Genomic DNA, 17228 nt, shown 5'->3' with positions numbered 1-17228 from the left:
GTCAGTTCCCTAAGTGTTCTCCACAGCCCGAACACCCAAAGAGATTCACAGAGTTAAGTAGAGAAGGGAAGGGGGAGGGAGGAGATAGAGGTGACCTGGGGGAGAAGAAGGAGAGTCAAAAGGGGAGAGAGCAATCAAGCCAGTAATCATACTCCTAAGTAAAAATGGGTACTTAAGATTGGATTCTTAAAGGTACAGAATAGATAACAAATACCAAAAAGTAAAGATTAAAAATTTAGAGTAGAGGTTAGACTCTCAAAAATACGATATTAAAAAGCAAAACAAAAGCATAAATGTTATTAAAAAATTATGAAATTTGCTTTAAAAATAGGGTCTTTTTTTTGCAAGGTAATAGTAGGTTTTAAAAATGAAAAAGGAGTAATAAAGAACTTAAAAATCAAAAAAATTTTTTTAAATTAAAAAATGATAATAGTAAAATATATCTAGGAATTTCTTTGGAGCTGTTGAGGGCAGTGTGGGGTCAGTTCAGTTTTAGATAGTTCCTTGTTACAGCTTTTACTTCTTCTCAAGGTCTATAGGCCCCTTCCAATGTAGCCAATGCTAACTACAGGGTTTTAATCTGTTGCACCTGTCACTTCCAAAGTGGTTCCCTCTTCTTTATTTTGGCTTCCTCTGTTTGTAAGTCTCTTCAGTATCTAACTTCCGCCCTGACACATGGGGGCAAAGGTAGTCATTTATTTAGGCTCACTTGTTCAATTGTGCTGCAGGGAGGGAGGAACACTGCAAGTAAATATCACTGGCGTGTGTGGGGAGTGCTCGCAGTGGCTGGGCCACACTGGGTTTGCCCCCTGCTCACGGCATGTGTGCTTTCCCGGTCTACACTGCTCAGGTTCCAGGTTGCTCTGCAGGGGAACCCTCTAAAGCGGGCCCTGGGTTGCATGCACATCCCAGGTCTGAGCCGCTCAGGTTCAGGTCTCAGGTACTCCACAAAGGCGCAGACTCGGTTGGGCCTGTGTGTTGTGTCCTTCCCAGGTCCGACCAGTTCAGGCGACCAGGTGCTTGGGGAGCGCACTCTCTCCAGGTGGGGCAGTGCGGCTTATCGCCTCCCCCGTCCCAGCTGCTCGGTTTCCTGGGTGCGCAGCGGGAGCACAGTCTCAGGTGTGCCGTATGTCTCCTATGGGGAGCTAATCTCTGGCTGCGACCCTCCTGGCCAGTGTCAACCATCCAGGATCCCAGGAAGACTTGATTCGCAACTGGGAGCCTGCTCGCAGTTTGGTAGAGGATGTCCCTTGCCTTCCTGGCTCTGGCTATCGCCCGCCTGCCTCCCTGCCCCTGGTGAGGGATGGGCCAGTCTGCTGCCAGCTAACTTTCCTCTGGTATTTGCTCAGTCCTGTGTCCTTTGAGTGCGCCTGGCATTGCCTTAGGTTAGAGTTTTTCTTGGGAAAGTTCTGTCTATTTCCTCTTCTTTTTTTTTCTCTCTCTGGCAATCCGTCAGTCTGGGTTGCTATCTCAGGTTAGCTCCCTCAGGTTGCCCTCAGGGCAAGTCAGGCCTGGTCCTTACCCTAAGCAATGCAGCCCGGGCCTCCCTGTTCAGCCCCTGCTTGCTGGCGGCAGACGCGAGCGTCTGGGCTACTTCTCCGCTGGGAGTTGCAGTTAAGTGTGTAATCTGTGGGTTTGATTTATTTATTTTTTCCTCCCAGTTATGTTGCCCTCTGAGACTCCAAAACTCCCCACAGACCCGCCAGTGAGAGGGTTTCCTGGTGTTTGGAAACTTCTCCTCTTTTAGGACTCCCTCCCCGGGATGGGTCTCCATCCCTAACTCTTTTGTTTCTCTTTTTATCTTTTATATTTTGTCCTACCTCCTTTCGAAGACAATGGGCTGCCTTTCTGGGTGCTTGGTGTCCTCCGCCAGCGTTCAGAAGTTGTTTTGTGGTATTTGCTCAGCGTTAAAATGGTCTTTTGATGAATTTGTGGGGGAGAAAGTGGTCTCCCTATCCTATTCCTCCGCCATCTTAGAACCACCCACCATTTTAATATGTGTATTCTTTGACACTACACAAAATTTGACAAAAGGTGGTTTTTTAAAGACTAGTTGCAACATGTAATCTGAATCCCATCAGTGATCCTTTTGTTCTCTATTTATTGATCTGGCTTGCACTTTGGCTCTTCTACACGTGTGATTTTGTAATGTCATATATTGGTAAACAAAGATCTGTGTCATATAGGTCTTTTTATACTATAAAAAAGGTATATTTGTTATTATCACCATCAATTCCATCAGAAATAGCTTTAATTATTGGGAAGTTGTCAAGCTCACAAAAGTGTATACACATTTTTGGAAGTTATAATTTTGACTTAAAAGCTTTAATTTCACCATTGTCAAAAAATATTATCAGTAATTTTTTTTCCAAATTAAAATGACAGCTTTCTTTGTTCACTTTCATAAAAATTCCTTCCAGATACCCAAATCTGAATTACCATAGTTTGTCTGTTAATCATTTGTTGAAGTAAAAATCGTATTCCATGAAAAAGACAGGTCATTCAGCATGTGATTCAATTATTTGTCCATTACCTTTTCCCATGATAACTACTGAACTACAGTATACAGCAGAAGTACTGTATGCATACATCCCATTTTATCACAAATTTAATAAAATTGATAGATGTATTTTTTCTTCATCCAGGCATTGTTATGAGAACTCCCTCACCCTCAAGTGCAAATCTGAGATAATTGAGTATATAATGACTGCATTGGAGCCCCTGCCTTAACTCAAGCTAAGGCACCAACAGTTTTACCCTTCATTGCTTTTGTGTCACCATTAAAAATATCAATAGGGTGACACAGGCAAATAACATGTTCTGTTATTGTGTAAATATTTTTGACTGTACAGACCACATGAAATTGTGCTGTGTATCTCCTAGAGGACATAGATCTTGCTCTGAGAGCTGCTGTTACTCTGTTAGCTCTTCTTTTGTTCTTGTTGAGAATACAGTTGGGAAAGAAAGGAGTCTTATGCTGGTAACATTTTCACAGTTTTCACAAACTGTGATGCATTTGCACCAAGGGATCTTTCCTTTGCCCCACTCGTTTTGTTTCTACAGCAAACTGTGGCTTTCAATGTGAGACTCAGAGCTTACGAATGTTGCTATGCTGATATATATGCATATATTAAAAAAGAGGTAATTATAGTAATAAAAAAACATTGGATTCATTAACTGTGTATAGTGTTCATGTCCTTGTATGTTTAATATCTGCCCTGTCCTCCTCTTTTGTGAAGGTGTTGTGAGAAGTAATTTGATATTTTAAAAGTCTAAAACTCTGTGAAACTGTACAGTCTATTTTCATTGCCTGACATAGTGCATCATATAGTGAGATAAATATTAATATATACCAGTGAGATCACAGTGTGACTTTAGAGGTTCATTAGTCAATTATAGTTGAAGATGAAGATGAGAGGAAATTCTTAGGCGTACACTGCCAAATGATGAGAATATTTAAAAACTACAATGGAAAAAACATTTTCCCACTTCTGTATATTGGAATATAAGTATCTTTTTTAAGAAGCAAGTGGATGAAGGTGCACTAAAAAGAGACCAGAAATAGGAGTGGTGTTTAGAGACTGAAAGGGAAGATTTTTATTTGGAATTGTGTGATGATGAGAGTATTTAAATATCCTTAAGGTACTTTCCCCCCCAGAATACTTAAGACTTTCCTCCCCAGAATATTTATGAATATCATGAGTCTGAGAAAGGCAGTAATCAAGGTTAGTCTATGCTTGAACAATGCCATGGTTCAAAGGTAGGCGAGAATTCTTGGAGATACAAGAGGGATGAATAATTTGGTGAGGTAATTTCAGGAAGATAAAATACTTACCTTCAAGAATGTGCCAGTGTGTTTGACTTTTAAAACTAAGTTAAAATTTGTATAGTCATCATCATGTACTTATGATTAAGTGTAGTCTCTTTTTTCTCCTCTCTCATAAAATATTGCAGGATAGAGTTGACAAACAGATCATATGAAAAATAAGATGACTGGATGGATTTTTACATAATATATTTATTATATATCATTGTAGAGTTTATAAACAATTTTAATACTTTGGAGCTTAAAAAGAAATTTACCTTCTCTATTTCATTTCACTACTAAAAAGAAAAAAAACCTGAAGTAGGTGAGAAAGCTGTGATCACCATATGAGAATCTACTTTACATAAAGCCACAGCCCTTCTGAATCAAAGTCTGAGTTTCAAGTTAGGTCTCTGAGGAGTTCCCTGGTGGTCCAGTGGTTAGGACTTGACGCTTTCACTGCTGGGTTCCTGGGTCCTTGGGTCCAATCCCTGGTTGATGGACTAAGATCCCACAAGCCTCATAGAGTGGCCTTAAACAAACAAACAAAAACGGAGTCTCTGCACTGACAGTTCCTGTACTGGGGGCTGCATAGTGTCCCTGCCAGGCAGCTTTTAATTTGCAGGATTCCATAGTTACGGTGTTCCCTGCATACTCTGGCCTGGAGAGCATCCAAACAGAAGACAAATGCTCTTTGGGCCAGAGTATGACCTCACTTGGGAGATGGACAGCTGTGGAGCAGGGTCCTTCACCAGGTCAGTTTGAGGTTTGAGGACAAGCTCAAGGTGTGCCAGGCTGTCCTAGATCAAGTCTTGCCAGAGGCAGTGGCACACACACTCCTTCTCTCTGGCTCCATTGTTGGGAATTGTTCTCTTCTCCTGCTGCTTGTTCCTTTTCGCGAGGCTTTTAGGAATTAAATAGTACTTTCTTCATCCCTAAAACTATTTTGAGAACTCATCACATCAACTAAGTCCAACTGAATGAATAAGAGCATCATTCATCTTGTTAGTTTCAGTCTTTTAAAATAAAACAAGTGATGTGATAAATTTATTGTGAACCAATCATTTATTGGTTATTCAAGCCCAAGGATTTTGCTTGTTTGTTTAGCTTTCATATTTAGTGTATATTAGTCATTAAACGCAATGTTATTTCAAGTTCCTAGTTAACCTTTACTCACATCTTTGATTTGTCAAAGTTTACTCTTCACAGTAAGTCTTCTGTTACATATTATAAGGAAACAGAGGTGGAAACATTTAACATCAGATTACTTTTATTTCAAATGTAGGCAAAGGTTCTTAGCTTTTGTTTTGTTTCAAACATTGTCCCTGACTGAATGTTAAGCATTTCTATTGTATATAATAGTAATACTAAGGATAATAACACCACCACTGCCACCACAGAAACAGGAACAGGATCGTTCCCTTTTGCTTCAGTTGGCATTTGATGTTTTTGGAGTTATTTTCAGCCTCATTTAGCCCTTCCTATTTTTCCACTTCAGCAAATCCACTTTGACTTTTTTTTAACACAGGTAAGTCACCAGGGCAAGGGCAGGAGCTCTTTAGATCATGGGAATACCCCTTCTGGGACTTGAAGACATTGCTTTACAGTATTTATTAGTAGCACTGAGACAGCTGCTGGAGAGGAAGTTTAGAGTGTATCGCAGCTGGGAACATTAAGTACTAGATGTAGCTATGGTTGCTGCCATTGTTTTGATATACTGTCCTCTGCTATAAGCATGAGGAATTTTTCCCCCTAACCTATTATATCTTTTTGTATTTTTCTGGCCTTCTATAAAATTTTGTAAAATGACATTTTTGTGGAATGGATCTCTGCCCCTTTCATGTTAACAGATACACATACTTAAAGAGATTTGACCCTCTGGGGAATCATATTGAACAAATGAGATTTGGCATAGGGATTGTCTTTTATATCCATGTAATGGTACTATATTGCTTGGCACATAATAGTCAGTCTGTAAATAGTATTTGTAATGATTTTTGAATACAAGTTAATTAAATGAAATAAAATTAATAATTTTGAATTACAGCATCTGCTGTGTTAGGCTAGGGAACTAAAAATATTGGTAAGGCAGTTAGTCTAGCTGGAAGTTAGCTAGCAGTTAGCTAGCTGGAAGATAATCTTGCACATATTAACTCTTACCCTGGGAGGTATCGGGATAGCACGAGAAACAGAAAGTCGTGGAGTTGAGAGGAGGGATGGGATTGGGAAGGTGTGGAAAATGGGTTGGTTTGTCTGGCTCTCAGATCAGAGGTAGTGCTCGATGATGAGAAGGATGCCAATTTCGTTTCTGGTTTCCACTGCGACATTAATATCACAGGTACTTTGGAATGTGTGCGTCTTTTATGATCAAGGTTATTGTTTTTCCCTGAGTACCCTGCCCACGGTTCACATATTCCTGAAGCCTGGCTTGGAGAATTTTTAGCGTTACTTTACTGGCATGTGAGATGAGTGCGATTGTGTGGTAGTGTGAGCATTCTTTGGCATTGATTTTCTTTGGGATTGGAATGAAAACTGACCTTTTCCAGTCCTGTGGCCACTGCTGAGTTTTCCAAATTTGCTGAAATGTTGACTGCAGCACTTTCACAGCATCATCTTTTAGGATTTGAAATAGCTCAACTGGAATTCCATCACCTCCACTAGCTTTCTTCGTAGTGATGCTTCCTAAGGCCCACTTGACTTCACAAGTCAAATTGCCAACATCCAATGGATCACTGAAAAAGCAAGAAAGTTCCAGAAAAACATCTATTTCTGCTTTATTTGACTATGCCAAAGCCTTCAACTGTGTGGATCACAATAAACTGTGGAAAATTCTGAAGGAGATGGGAATACCAGACCACCTGACCTGCCTCTTGAGAAACCTGTATGCAGGTCAGGAGGCAACAGTTAGAACTGGACATGGAACAACAGACTGGTTCCAAATAGGAAAAGGAGTACATCCAGGCTGTATATTGTCACCCTGCTTATTTAATTTATATGCAGAGTACAACATGAGAAACGCTGGGCTGGAAGAAGCACATGCTGGAATCAAGATTGCTGGGAGAAGTATCAATAACCTCAGATATGCAGATGACACCAACCTTACGGCAGAAAGTGAGGAGGAACTAAAGAGCCTCTTGATGAAAGTGAAAGAGGAGAGTGAAGAAGATGGCTTAAAGCTCAACATTCAGAAAAGTAAGATCATGGCATCCGGTCTCATCACTTCATGGCAAATAGATGGGGAAACAGTGGCTGCCTTTATTTTTGGGGGCTCCAAAATCACTGCAGATGGTGATTGCAGCCATGAAATTAAAAGATGCTTACTCCTTGGAAGGAAAGTTATGACCAACCTAGACAGCATATTAAAAAGCAGAGACATTACTTTGCCAACAAAGGTCCGTCTAGTCAAGGCTGTGGTTTTTCCAGTGGTCATGTATGGATGTGAGAGTTGAACTCTGAAGAAAGCTGAGCACCAAAGAATTGATGCTTTTGAACTGTGGTGTTGGAGAAGACCATTGAAGAGTCCCTTGGACTGCAAGGAGATCCAACCAGTCCATCCTAAAGGAGATCAGTCCTGGGTGTTCATTGGAAGGACTGATGTTGAAGCTGAAACTCCAATACATTGGCCACCTGATGTGGAGAGCTGACTCATTTGGAAAGACCCTGATGCTGGGAAAGATTGAGGGCAGGAGGAGAAGGGGATGACAGAGGATGAGATGGTTGGATGGCCTCAGCAACTCAATGGACATGGGTTTGGGTGGACTCTGGGAGTTGGTGATGGACAGGGAGGCCTGGCGTGCTGCGGTTCATGGGGTCGCAAAGAGTTGGATACGACTGAGTGACTGAACTGAACTGAACTGACCCTGCTGACTGTGTTTTCATGCCCTTTTTCTTCAGAGTTGCCTGAGGCTCCATCGATTGAGGAGGAAGTGGAAGAAACCGAGTCTTGGGCAAAGCCTCTGGTTCATCTTTGGCAGACGAAGTCCCCAAACTTTGTGGCCGAGCAAGAGTATAATACAGCCATGGGCAGAATGGAGCCACACTGCGCCATCTGTGCTCTGCTCATGCCCTACTACAAGGTAGCTGGCGGGAGGGGCCCCTGCCCACGTTTCCTTTCACTGAAGCACTTTCTGTGTGACTGTAAAAACACAGGTGAATCATTGTACTGTTAGTATGCACATGGTGAAGAAGACATTCGTTCTTCTGTAGCTAATGACCATCATAGAGCAGCAAACAGAATTCCTGCGTGCCACTTGAGAGGCTTTTCTTTAACAGTGCTTTATCATTTTTTAAGGTCTTAATTTATTTCAGTCAATGGTTAATTCCAACCTTTCTTTCTACCCACTTCACCAAGAAACACAGACCTTAAAGCTTCAAAATAGTAGAAGCTTGCAAAGAGAGAACTTAGACCTAGTCTCTGCTTTATGTTTGAAAATATTGCTCTCAGTCATATAAATGTCAGCTCTGGGATCACATTTGAAATATCTCTCTTCATCTTTCCATGTAGAACATGCAAAAGACACAGCAGGTCTCAGTGCAAACCAAACTGTCCAGTTCGTCCCGATCATCCAGCTATTCATGGTAATATTTTCAGATGTCATGTCACATATGTTATGCCAAAAGCAACTTACATCACAGAGGGCCACATTCTTCAGCACTAACAAAACAAAATGATCTTTAGGAATCTGGTAAGGGTAGAACTACTAGGTCCATTTTAAGATACAATATATTATAAAGTGCACTGATCTGAATATTGTGTTCTGGGTTATATTTTCACTAATAGAATCAGAAATATTTTATTCAAGAACACATTGTTCTTAAAGTTCCACATGAAGTGATTCTGTTCAGACATTTCAGAGCATAAAAATGCGTAACGTGCCACATTCTCAGAACTTTGTAAACAGGAAGTAGTTCATTCATTAATTTTTGAATGTGACATTAGGGAGTGATTAACTATTTTTATTTCCAAGTTATCATTAAATTTCTATGTTTTCTTGAAAAATTTGCCTTTGTTTTGATTCTTATTTCTGTATCATAATCTGCCTGCATATTTCCCTAATGATTAAAAGTATTCCAACTAAAATTATAAGATTTGGGGAAATCTATTAACATAAGGTCTCTGGGGATAAGATAGTTCATTAATTATATTCAAACAAACACTGAATATCTATCTTATATTTTGATGAGAGATGACAATTTTGTTTGCATGTTATGCCTTGTTATCTAATGTCATTTGCTAGATATTTCTGTCTTGCTGTTTTAAAACTTGTGTGATGAGACAAAAGCCTTCAAAAACTCTCTAAATACTGTCATACAAATTAAAACTGAGGTCTTTGAAGATTCTCCTTAAGGTGTAACCAGGTAAGATTCTTCAATAAATGAAATCAGATCTATTAACCTAGTGCTAATAAAGAAGCAAAAAAAGTTCATCAGAAAGGTCATTGCTTCTCATGAACTTTGTCTATTAAGAATGTAATTTTAGTAGCTCATCCCTTTCTATAACAGTGGACATACAGAATCTCCTCTTCGGCTTCTGGATGGGAACCTGGGGGCGCAGAGCTGGTAGTTGGAGGACAAGGACAAAAAGAAACAATACAGAAGTGGAAAATTAGTAAATGAAATACCTGTTCGTGGATCTGTCCAAAGCAAGCGATCCGAGCTCTTTTCCATGTTTTTTGCTCATTTGCAAATATTGTGTTTTTCAGCCAGATAGCAGCAATGAAGAAAATGATTCTAGATGGGAGACAAAATTAGATGAAGTGGTGACTTCAGGAGGAAAGACTAAGCCCCTCATTCCAGAGATGTGTTTTATTTATAGTGAAGAAAATATAGAATATTCTCCACCTAATGCCTTCTTGGAAGAGGATGGAACAAGCCTTCTGATTTCCTGTGCAAAGTGCCGCGTACGGGTTCATGCAAGTAAATGAGTCTATCAGTCCTTAATCACTGGCTTTTTAGTGCTTCACATAGTCTTTATTTCTCACCCCTCTGCAGCCTATCAAATCTATCACAGTAAACTGTTGGCATCATTAATGATTAGATCATTATTTCTCATATTTCTTGTAATGAAAGTATGAAAGGTGTAATTGTCCTTTCTTGTGTTTTATGTGGTATCAGTGGAGAACAGGTCTGATGGTTTGTTTGGGGTCCCCATGTGGAGTCATCATGGGATTCCTTTCACATGCTTGAATTTTACTTAAGATATAGTTTATAAAACCTTAATTTTAGTCTCTTATGTTGATTCATCACTATTTTCCTTTGTAAGTTTTAAAAAGAATGAGTATTCTTTTGGTGATTTGGGGAATTGTTGTTAAATTTAATTACTGAGTTAAAATTTTATTCTTTGTAAGAGTAGGAAGATCTTCATTGCCTTTCGGGGACAACAGTCCTTCGGGTTGTTTTCCCCCAGGACTGAGACGGTTAGGCTCTATACCTGTCTCAATTTGCTATTTTTACATAATTGCATTAGTGGCAAATACATTTTTATAGATAATCTGTCATCTAAACCCTCTAAAATGTATAAAATGGATCTGTTATACATTGCAGTTGTATTTTAAAGCATTTTAACATTCAAGCTCTTACCAAGTCACATGTTTTATTAACATTCTTATGTATGGTGTGAGTCTGTCAATGTGCTATGAATGATTTATAATATATGTATCATCTTCTGTACTTACCCCATAGTAATACCAGTCTTATATTAAGGTTGAAATTGCCTGGCTACCAAGCATTTATTTATTAGATACTTTCACCTTCCCCAAGGGATATGAACATGTGTTTGAAATATAATTACATAAAACTTATTTACTTCATCAATCTGTAAGATACTCAATACACACACACACACATTCACTCTACACAGTTATATGTATGTAAAAGGCACAGCATCATTTTACAAACAAGTTAGGATTTAATCTTGACTCCACAATGCACTAACTGTGCAACTTAGCCATAATATTTTATGAACATGTGCTTGAACTAAACATTTTATGATCTTGGTTAACTATTATAGGCTTTTCTTTGGGTAATTACATTTCTGTTATTTTCCCTTCCTAAGTCAAATTTTATAGAAATTTGGTATTAAAAATTACTTCTTTAAATTCTATTCATTTAAATCTTTCAAAGCCCTCTTTTTGCAGGAAGCCAGAGTAACACATGTTTGTTGGATCGATATAATTGCTACATATATCATGTATTTACATCATCAGCCATCTCTTTAAATTGTTGAGTCAGTCATGTACTGAATAGACCAGTAAAATTGAACATATCTCTTTATCACCAACCATGAATTGTGTATTCTTTGTCCATATCACTGAAATTAAAGCTAATTAAATGTAATTCTTGAAGTGTAATTTTAAATTACATTAATTTTATGCATATAATTTTATGTTCAGAAATATTATGTCAAAGTTTATTTACTGTACCATTTTAAAACTTCTCCAAACTTTGCTTCACGAATTGCAGCTTACTTTGAAATATGTTTTAGATGAGTAAAGGACTAGACCTGAAAGTGTAGAAATTTCATTTTTGCCCATTCAAGTATTATCATTAGTATTCTTTATGATAACTAGTGTGAGCACTGGTAACTGTTAAGATGCATACTCTCATGCTTCCTAGCAGTGATATCCTGTTAGGTATAAGGTGTGAGAACCAGAAGTGTCTCTGAGCCAGCCTTGTTTATGTTTTGTTCTAAGCAGTGAGAATAAAAAATGGTATGGTAAGCTGTTGCTCTGATTTTACTTATTCAGTGCTGAAGTGTGTCATATTGTCAAAATACAAAAGGCTTAATTAATGGATCCATACTATTATTTTGTAGGTTGTTATGGAATCCCTTCTCATGAGATCTGTGATGGATGGCTATGTGCCCGGTGCAAAAGAAATGCATGGACAGCAGTAAGTGGCTTATTCACTCCATCCATTGTGGGTCCGTTTAAATCTAGTGGTACATGTACTTTTGTGTGCAGTTCCACACTTCCCTGTTTTTCTACTCTTCTCTTTCCAAATCATCCTACTGAGTATCTCTGTATCCACTGCGGAAATGTTAAATACATTTCTAGGCATCACCCCCTGCTCAGGAACCTACAGAGACTAGCAGTTTATTAGAGCATGTCCAAAATACTGCTTCACGTTCTTTCCCAGCTTGGTTTTGCAGTTCTAGAAAATAAGTATTCTGAGTGACAGTGAAGATGGGAATCTCTGGGACCTCTGAGGAAACCATGCTCATTCACAACTATTCCCGTAGCATGAGCTCTTCCCTGTTTATTCATTTATACATTCATACTTGAGCAAATTTTAAAGTGTTTGTGCTAAGCATTGCTGTGAACTTGAGACAGAAACTACAACAACAAATTATTCCCCATTTGGGAAACACAGATTTCTCTTCACCTAAACTGTTTTACCTGAAGACACTATAGAAACTTTAGCTTACACCCAAGCGTTGCACTCCATTCCATTCATCTACCAATTCACTCATTTTACAGTTTGATTATGTGTTGCATTAATTTTTCTTAAAAAAATTCTCTTTCAAAAGGTATCAGAACATTGTTGAAGGTGGAGACCAGTCAGATCTCAAGACTGTATCGCTCATTCTTGATCTCAGAACAGATGCTCAGCTTCATTTTGATTATAATAGTAGCCTTTGCTTTATTCCTTAATGATCTCTAATGACAATGGATTAGATCTCCTTGCAGCCAAAGTTAAAACACTGAGGCACAATGTAAGGACCATGCTTTGCATGATGAAAATTTATGTCATGATTATATATGTTTAGCTCTCAGTGTGGAAATAGACATATGGTAACTATAAATTAAAGGCATCTGTAAGAATGACTTTCTGTATGATTTTATTCACTTTGGATAGTGAGGGGAAAGCAGGGAAAAATATGGACCATCTTTATAGTCCAAATAATCTGATCTATGTGATATTAGAGGTAATATATCCAACTTAAGAATTCTTTCCATTAGTGGGCCCAGATAACATTTTGATATTTCATTTGGTTGATCATTACATTAACAAAAACTGTATAACTGCACAGCATCTTTAAAACAGCCAGGAAGTCCTGCTGTAATATATATATTCAGCTATTGTTTACCACACTGGTTCTACTCCTATTATATGAGCCAAAGCAAAGTCTTAAATTATGAGTCAGTTTTATTGATGATGTCCCCTCTTTCACCCTGAAGTGTAGATTTAGAATTTCAGTTCAGTTCAGTCGCTCAGTCGTGTCCGACTTTTTGCGACCCCATGAATCGCAGCACGCCAGGCCTCCCTGTCCAACACCAACTCCTGGAGTTTACTAAAACTCATGTCCATCGAGTCAGTGATGCCATCCAGCCATCTCATCCTCTGTCATCCCCTTCTCCTCCTGCCCCAATACCTCCTAGCATCAGGGTCTTTTCCAATGAGTCAACTCTTCGCATGAGGTGGCCAAAGTATTGGAGTTTCAGCTTCAGCATCAGTCCTTCCAATGAACACCCAGGACTGATCTCCTTCAGGATGGACTGGTTGGATCTCCTTGCAGTCCAAGGGACTCTCAAGAGTCTTCTCCAACACCACAGTTCAAAAGCATCAATTCTTTGGTGCTCAGCTTTCTTCAGAGTTCAACTCTCACATCCATACATGACCACTGGAAAAACCACAGCCTTGACTAGACGGACCTTTGTTGGCAAAGTAATGTCTCTGCTTTTTAATATGCTGTCTAGGTTGGTCATAACTTTCCTTCCAAGGAGTAAGCGTCTTTTAATTTCATGGCTGCAATCACCATCTGCAGTGATTTTGGAGCCCCAAAAAATAAAGTCTGACACTGTTTCCACTGTCTCCCCATCTATTTCCCATGAGGTGATGGGACCAGATGCCATGATCTTAGTTTTCTGAATGTTGAGCTTTAAGCCAACTTTTTCACTCTCCTCTTTCACTTTCATCAAGAGGCTCTTTACTTCCTCTTCACTTTCTGCCATAAGGGTGGTGTCATCTGCATATCTGAGGTTACTGACATTTCTCCCAGCAATCTTAAATTCCAGCTTGTGCTTCTTCCAGCCCAGTTTCTCATGATGTACTCTGCATATAAGTTAAATAAGCAGGGTGACAATATACAGCCTGGACATACTCCTTTCCCTATTTTTGGAACCAGTCTGTTGTTCCATGTCCAGTTCTAACTGTTGCCTCCTGACCTGCATACAGGTTTCTCAAAAGGCAGGTCAGGTGGTTTGGTATTCCCATCTCCTTCAGAATTTTCCACAGTTTATTGTGATCCACACAGTTGAAGGCTTTGGTGTAGTCAATAAAGCAGAAATAGATGTTTTTCTGGAACTCTCTTCTTTTTCAATGATCCAGCGAATATTGGCAATTTGATCTCTGGTTCCTTGGCCTTTTCTAAAACCAGCTTGAACATCTGGAAGTTCTCGGTTCATATATTGCTGAAGCCTGGCTTGGAGAATTTTGAGCATTACTTTACTAGCGTGTGAGATGTGTGCAATTATGTGGTAGTATGAGCATTCTTTGGGATTGCCTTTCTTAGGGATTGGAATGAAAACTGACCTTTTCCAGTCCTGTGGCCACTGCTGAGTTTTCCAGATTGCTGGCATATTGAGTGGAGCACTTTCACAGCATCGTCTTTCAGGATTTGAAATAGTTCAACTGGAATTCCATCACATCCACTAGCTTTGTTCATAGTGATGCTTTCTAAGGCCCACTTGACTTCACATTCCAGGATGTCTGGCTTTAGGTGAGTGATCACACCACTGTGATTATCTGGGTCGTGAAGATCTTTTTTGTATAGTTCTTCTGTGTATTCTTGCCACATCTTAATATCTTCTGCTTCTGTTAGGTCCATACCATTTCTATCCTTTATCAAGCCCATCTTTGCATGGAATGTTCCCTTGGTATCTCTAATTTTCTTGAAGAGATCTCTAGGCTTTCCCATTCTGTTGTTTTCCTCTATTTCTTTGCATTGATCGCTGAGGAAGGCTTTCTTCTCTCTCCTGGCTATTCTTTGGAACTCTGCATTCAAATGGGAATATCTTTCATTTTCTCCTTTGCTTTTTGCTTCCCTTCTTTTCACAGCTATTTGTAAGGCCTCCTCAGACAACCATTTTGCCTTTTTGCACTTCTTTTCCATGGGGATGGTCTTGGTCCCTGTCTCCTGTACAATGTCATGAACCTCCGTCCATAGTTCATCAGGCTCTCTGTCTATCAGATCTAGTCCGTTAAATCTATTTCTCAGTTCCACTGTATAATCATAAGGTATTTCATTTAGGTCATACCTGAATGGTCTAGTGGTTATCCCTACTCTCTTCAGTTTAACTCTGAATTTGGCAATAAGGAGTTCATGATCTGAGCCACAGTCAGCTCCATATCTTGTTTTTGCTGACTGTATAGAGCTTCTCCATCTTTGACTGCAAAGAATATAATCAATCTGATTTCCGTGTTGGCCATCTGGTGATGTCCATGTGTAGAGTGTTCTCTTGTGTTGTTGGAAGAGGGTGTTTGCTATGACCAGTGCGTTCTCTTGGCAAAACTGTATTAGCCTTTACCCTGCTTTATTCCATACTCCAAGGCCAAATTTGCCTGTTACTCCAGGTGTTTCTTGACTTCCTACTTTTGCATTCCAGTCCCCTATAATGAAAAGGACATCTTTTTTGGGTGTTAGTTTAAAAGGTCTTGTAGGTCTTCATAGAACCGTTCAACTTCGGCTTCTTCAGTGTTACTCGTTGGGGCATAGGCTTGGATTACCATGATATTGAATGGTTTGCCTTGGAAACGAACAGAGATCATTCTGTCGTTTTTGAGATTGCATCCAAGTACTGCATTTCGGACTCTTTTGTTGACCATGATGGCTACTCCATTTCTTTAAGGGATTCCTGCCCACAGTAGTAGATATAGTGGTCATCTGAGTTAAATTCACCCATTCCAGTCCATTTTAGTTTGCTGATTCCTAGAATGTCGACATTCACTGTTGCCATCTCCTGTTTGACCATTTCCAATTTGCCTTGATTCATGGACCTAACATTCCAGGCTCCTATGCAATATTGCTCTTTACAGCATCAGACCTTGCTTCTACCACCAGTCCCATCCACCACTCGGTATTGTTTTTGCTTTGGCTCCATCCCTTCATTCTTTCTGGAGTTATTTCTCCACTGATCTCCAGTAGCATATTGGGCACCTACCGACCTGGGGAGTTTCTCTTTCAGTATCCTATAATTTTGCCTTCTCCTACTGTTCATGGGGTTCTCAACACAAGAATACTGAAGTCGTTTGCCATACCCTTCTCCAGACCTCTCACATTCTGTCAGACCTCTCCACCATGACCCGACCATCTTGGGTGGCCCCACACGGCATGGCTTAGTTTAATTGAGTTAGACAAGACTGTGGTCCTGTGATCAAGTTGGCTAGTTTTCTACGATTATGGTTTTAGTGTGTCTGCCCTCTGATGCCCTCTCGCATGCCTCTCACTGCTCCTTACCTTGGACAAGGGGTATCTTCTCACAGCCGCCCCTCCTGATCATGAACATGGAGTAGCTCCTCTTGGCCCTCCTGTGCCCCTGCAGCAGCCGCTCCTTGGAGGTGGGGTAGCTCCTCTTGGGCGGGGCCCCTGACCTCCGGGATGGGGTAGTTCCTTTTGGCCGCCGCCCCTGACCTCGGGCGTGGGGAAGCTCCTCTAGGCCGCCGCTGCTGCGCTGTCACAGCCTGGTGCTCTCGGTCGCTACCCCTGACCTCGGGCGTGGGGAAGCTCCTCTAAGTTGCCGCTGCTGCGCTGTTGCAGCCTGGTGCTCTCGGTCGCTACCCCTGACTTTGGGCAAGGGGTAGCTCCTCACGGCCGCGCTTCGGCGCGGTCCGTCGCAGCCGGCGCGCTTCGGCGCGGTCCGTCGCAGCCGGCGCGCTTCGGCGCGGTCCGTCGCAGCCGGCGCGCTTCGGCGCGGTCCGTCGCAGCCGGCGCGCTTCGGCGCGGTCCGTCGCAGCCGGCGCGCTTCGGCGCGGTCCGTCGCAGCCGGCGCGCTTCGGCGCGGTCCGTCGCAGCCGGCGCGCTTCGGCGCGGTCCGTCGCAGCCGGCGCGCTTCGGCGCGGTCCGTCGCAGCCGGCGCGCTTCGGCGCGGTCCGTCGCAGCCGGGACTGTAGCCTACCAGGCTTCTCCCTCCATGGGATTCTCCAGGCAAGAATACTGGAGTGGGTTGCCATTTCCTTCTCCAGGGGGTCTTCCCAACTCAGGGGTTGAACCTGGGTCTCCTGCATTGCAAGCAGATGCTTTAACCTCTGAGCCACCAGGGAAGACTAGATTTAGAATTTAGAGCTACTCTAATTCAGTTCACCAAGGCATGAAGAATTCTCTGTTGCATCCGCAGTTACTGCTTGGCTCCCATGCTTACATGGAGCCGTACTGTCACCTCACGGTAACATTGGCCTTTGCATGGCAGAGCCAGGGCTAGGCCTC

At 41.1% G+C, this 17228-nt stretch overlaps 1 protein-coding gene across 3 annotated transcripts in view; it reads left to right on the top strand.

Moving 5' to 3' along the window:
* The window catches only part of KDM4C (lysine demethylase 4C), a 402052-nt gene that overhangs the window by 233027 nt on the left and 151797 nt on the right, over positions 1 to 17228 (top strand). For all 3 annotated transcript variants that reach the window (XM_043891189.1, XM_043891188.1, XM_043891190.1), the window contains 3 exons: positions 7700 to 7881; positions 9508 to 9721; positions 11619 to 11695. In XM_043891189.1, the coding sequence (XP_043747124.1) occupies positions 7700 to 7881; positions 9508 to 9721; positions 11619 to 11695 (473 nt within the window). The remainder of the gene's footprint in view (positions 1 to 7699; positions 7882 to 9507; positions 9722 to 11618; positions 11696 to 17228) is intronic.

Source organism: Cervus elaphus, chromosome 29, assembly GCF_910594005.1.
Source record: "Cervus elaphus chromosome 29, mCerEla1.1, whole genome shotgun sequence".
Lineage (NCBI taxonomy): Eukaryota > Metazoa > Chordata > Mammalia > Artiodactyla > Cervidae > Cervus > Cervus elaphus.
The sequence above is the reverse complement of the archived record's forward strand: the minus strand, read 5'-3'. Positions and strand labels throughout refer to the sequence as shown.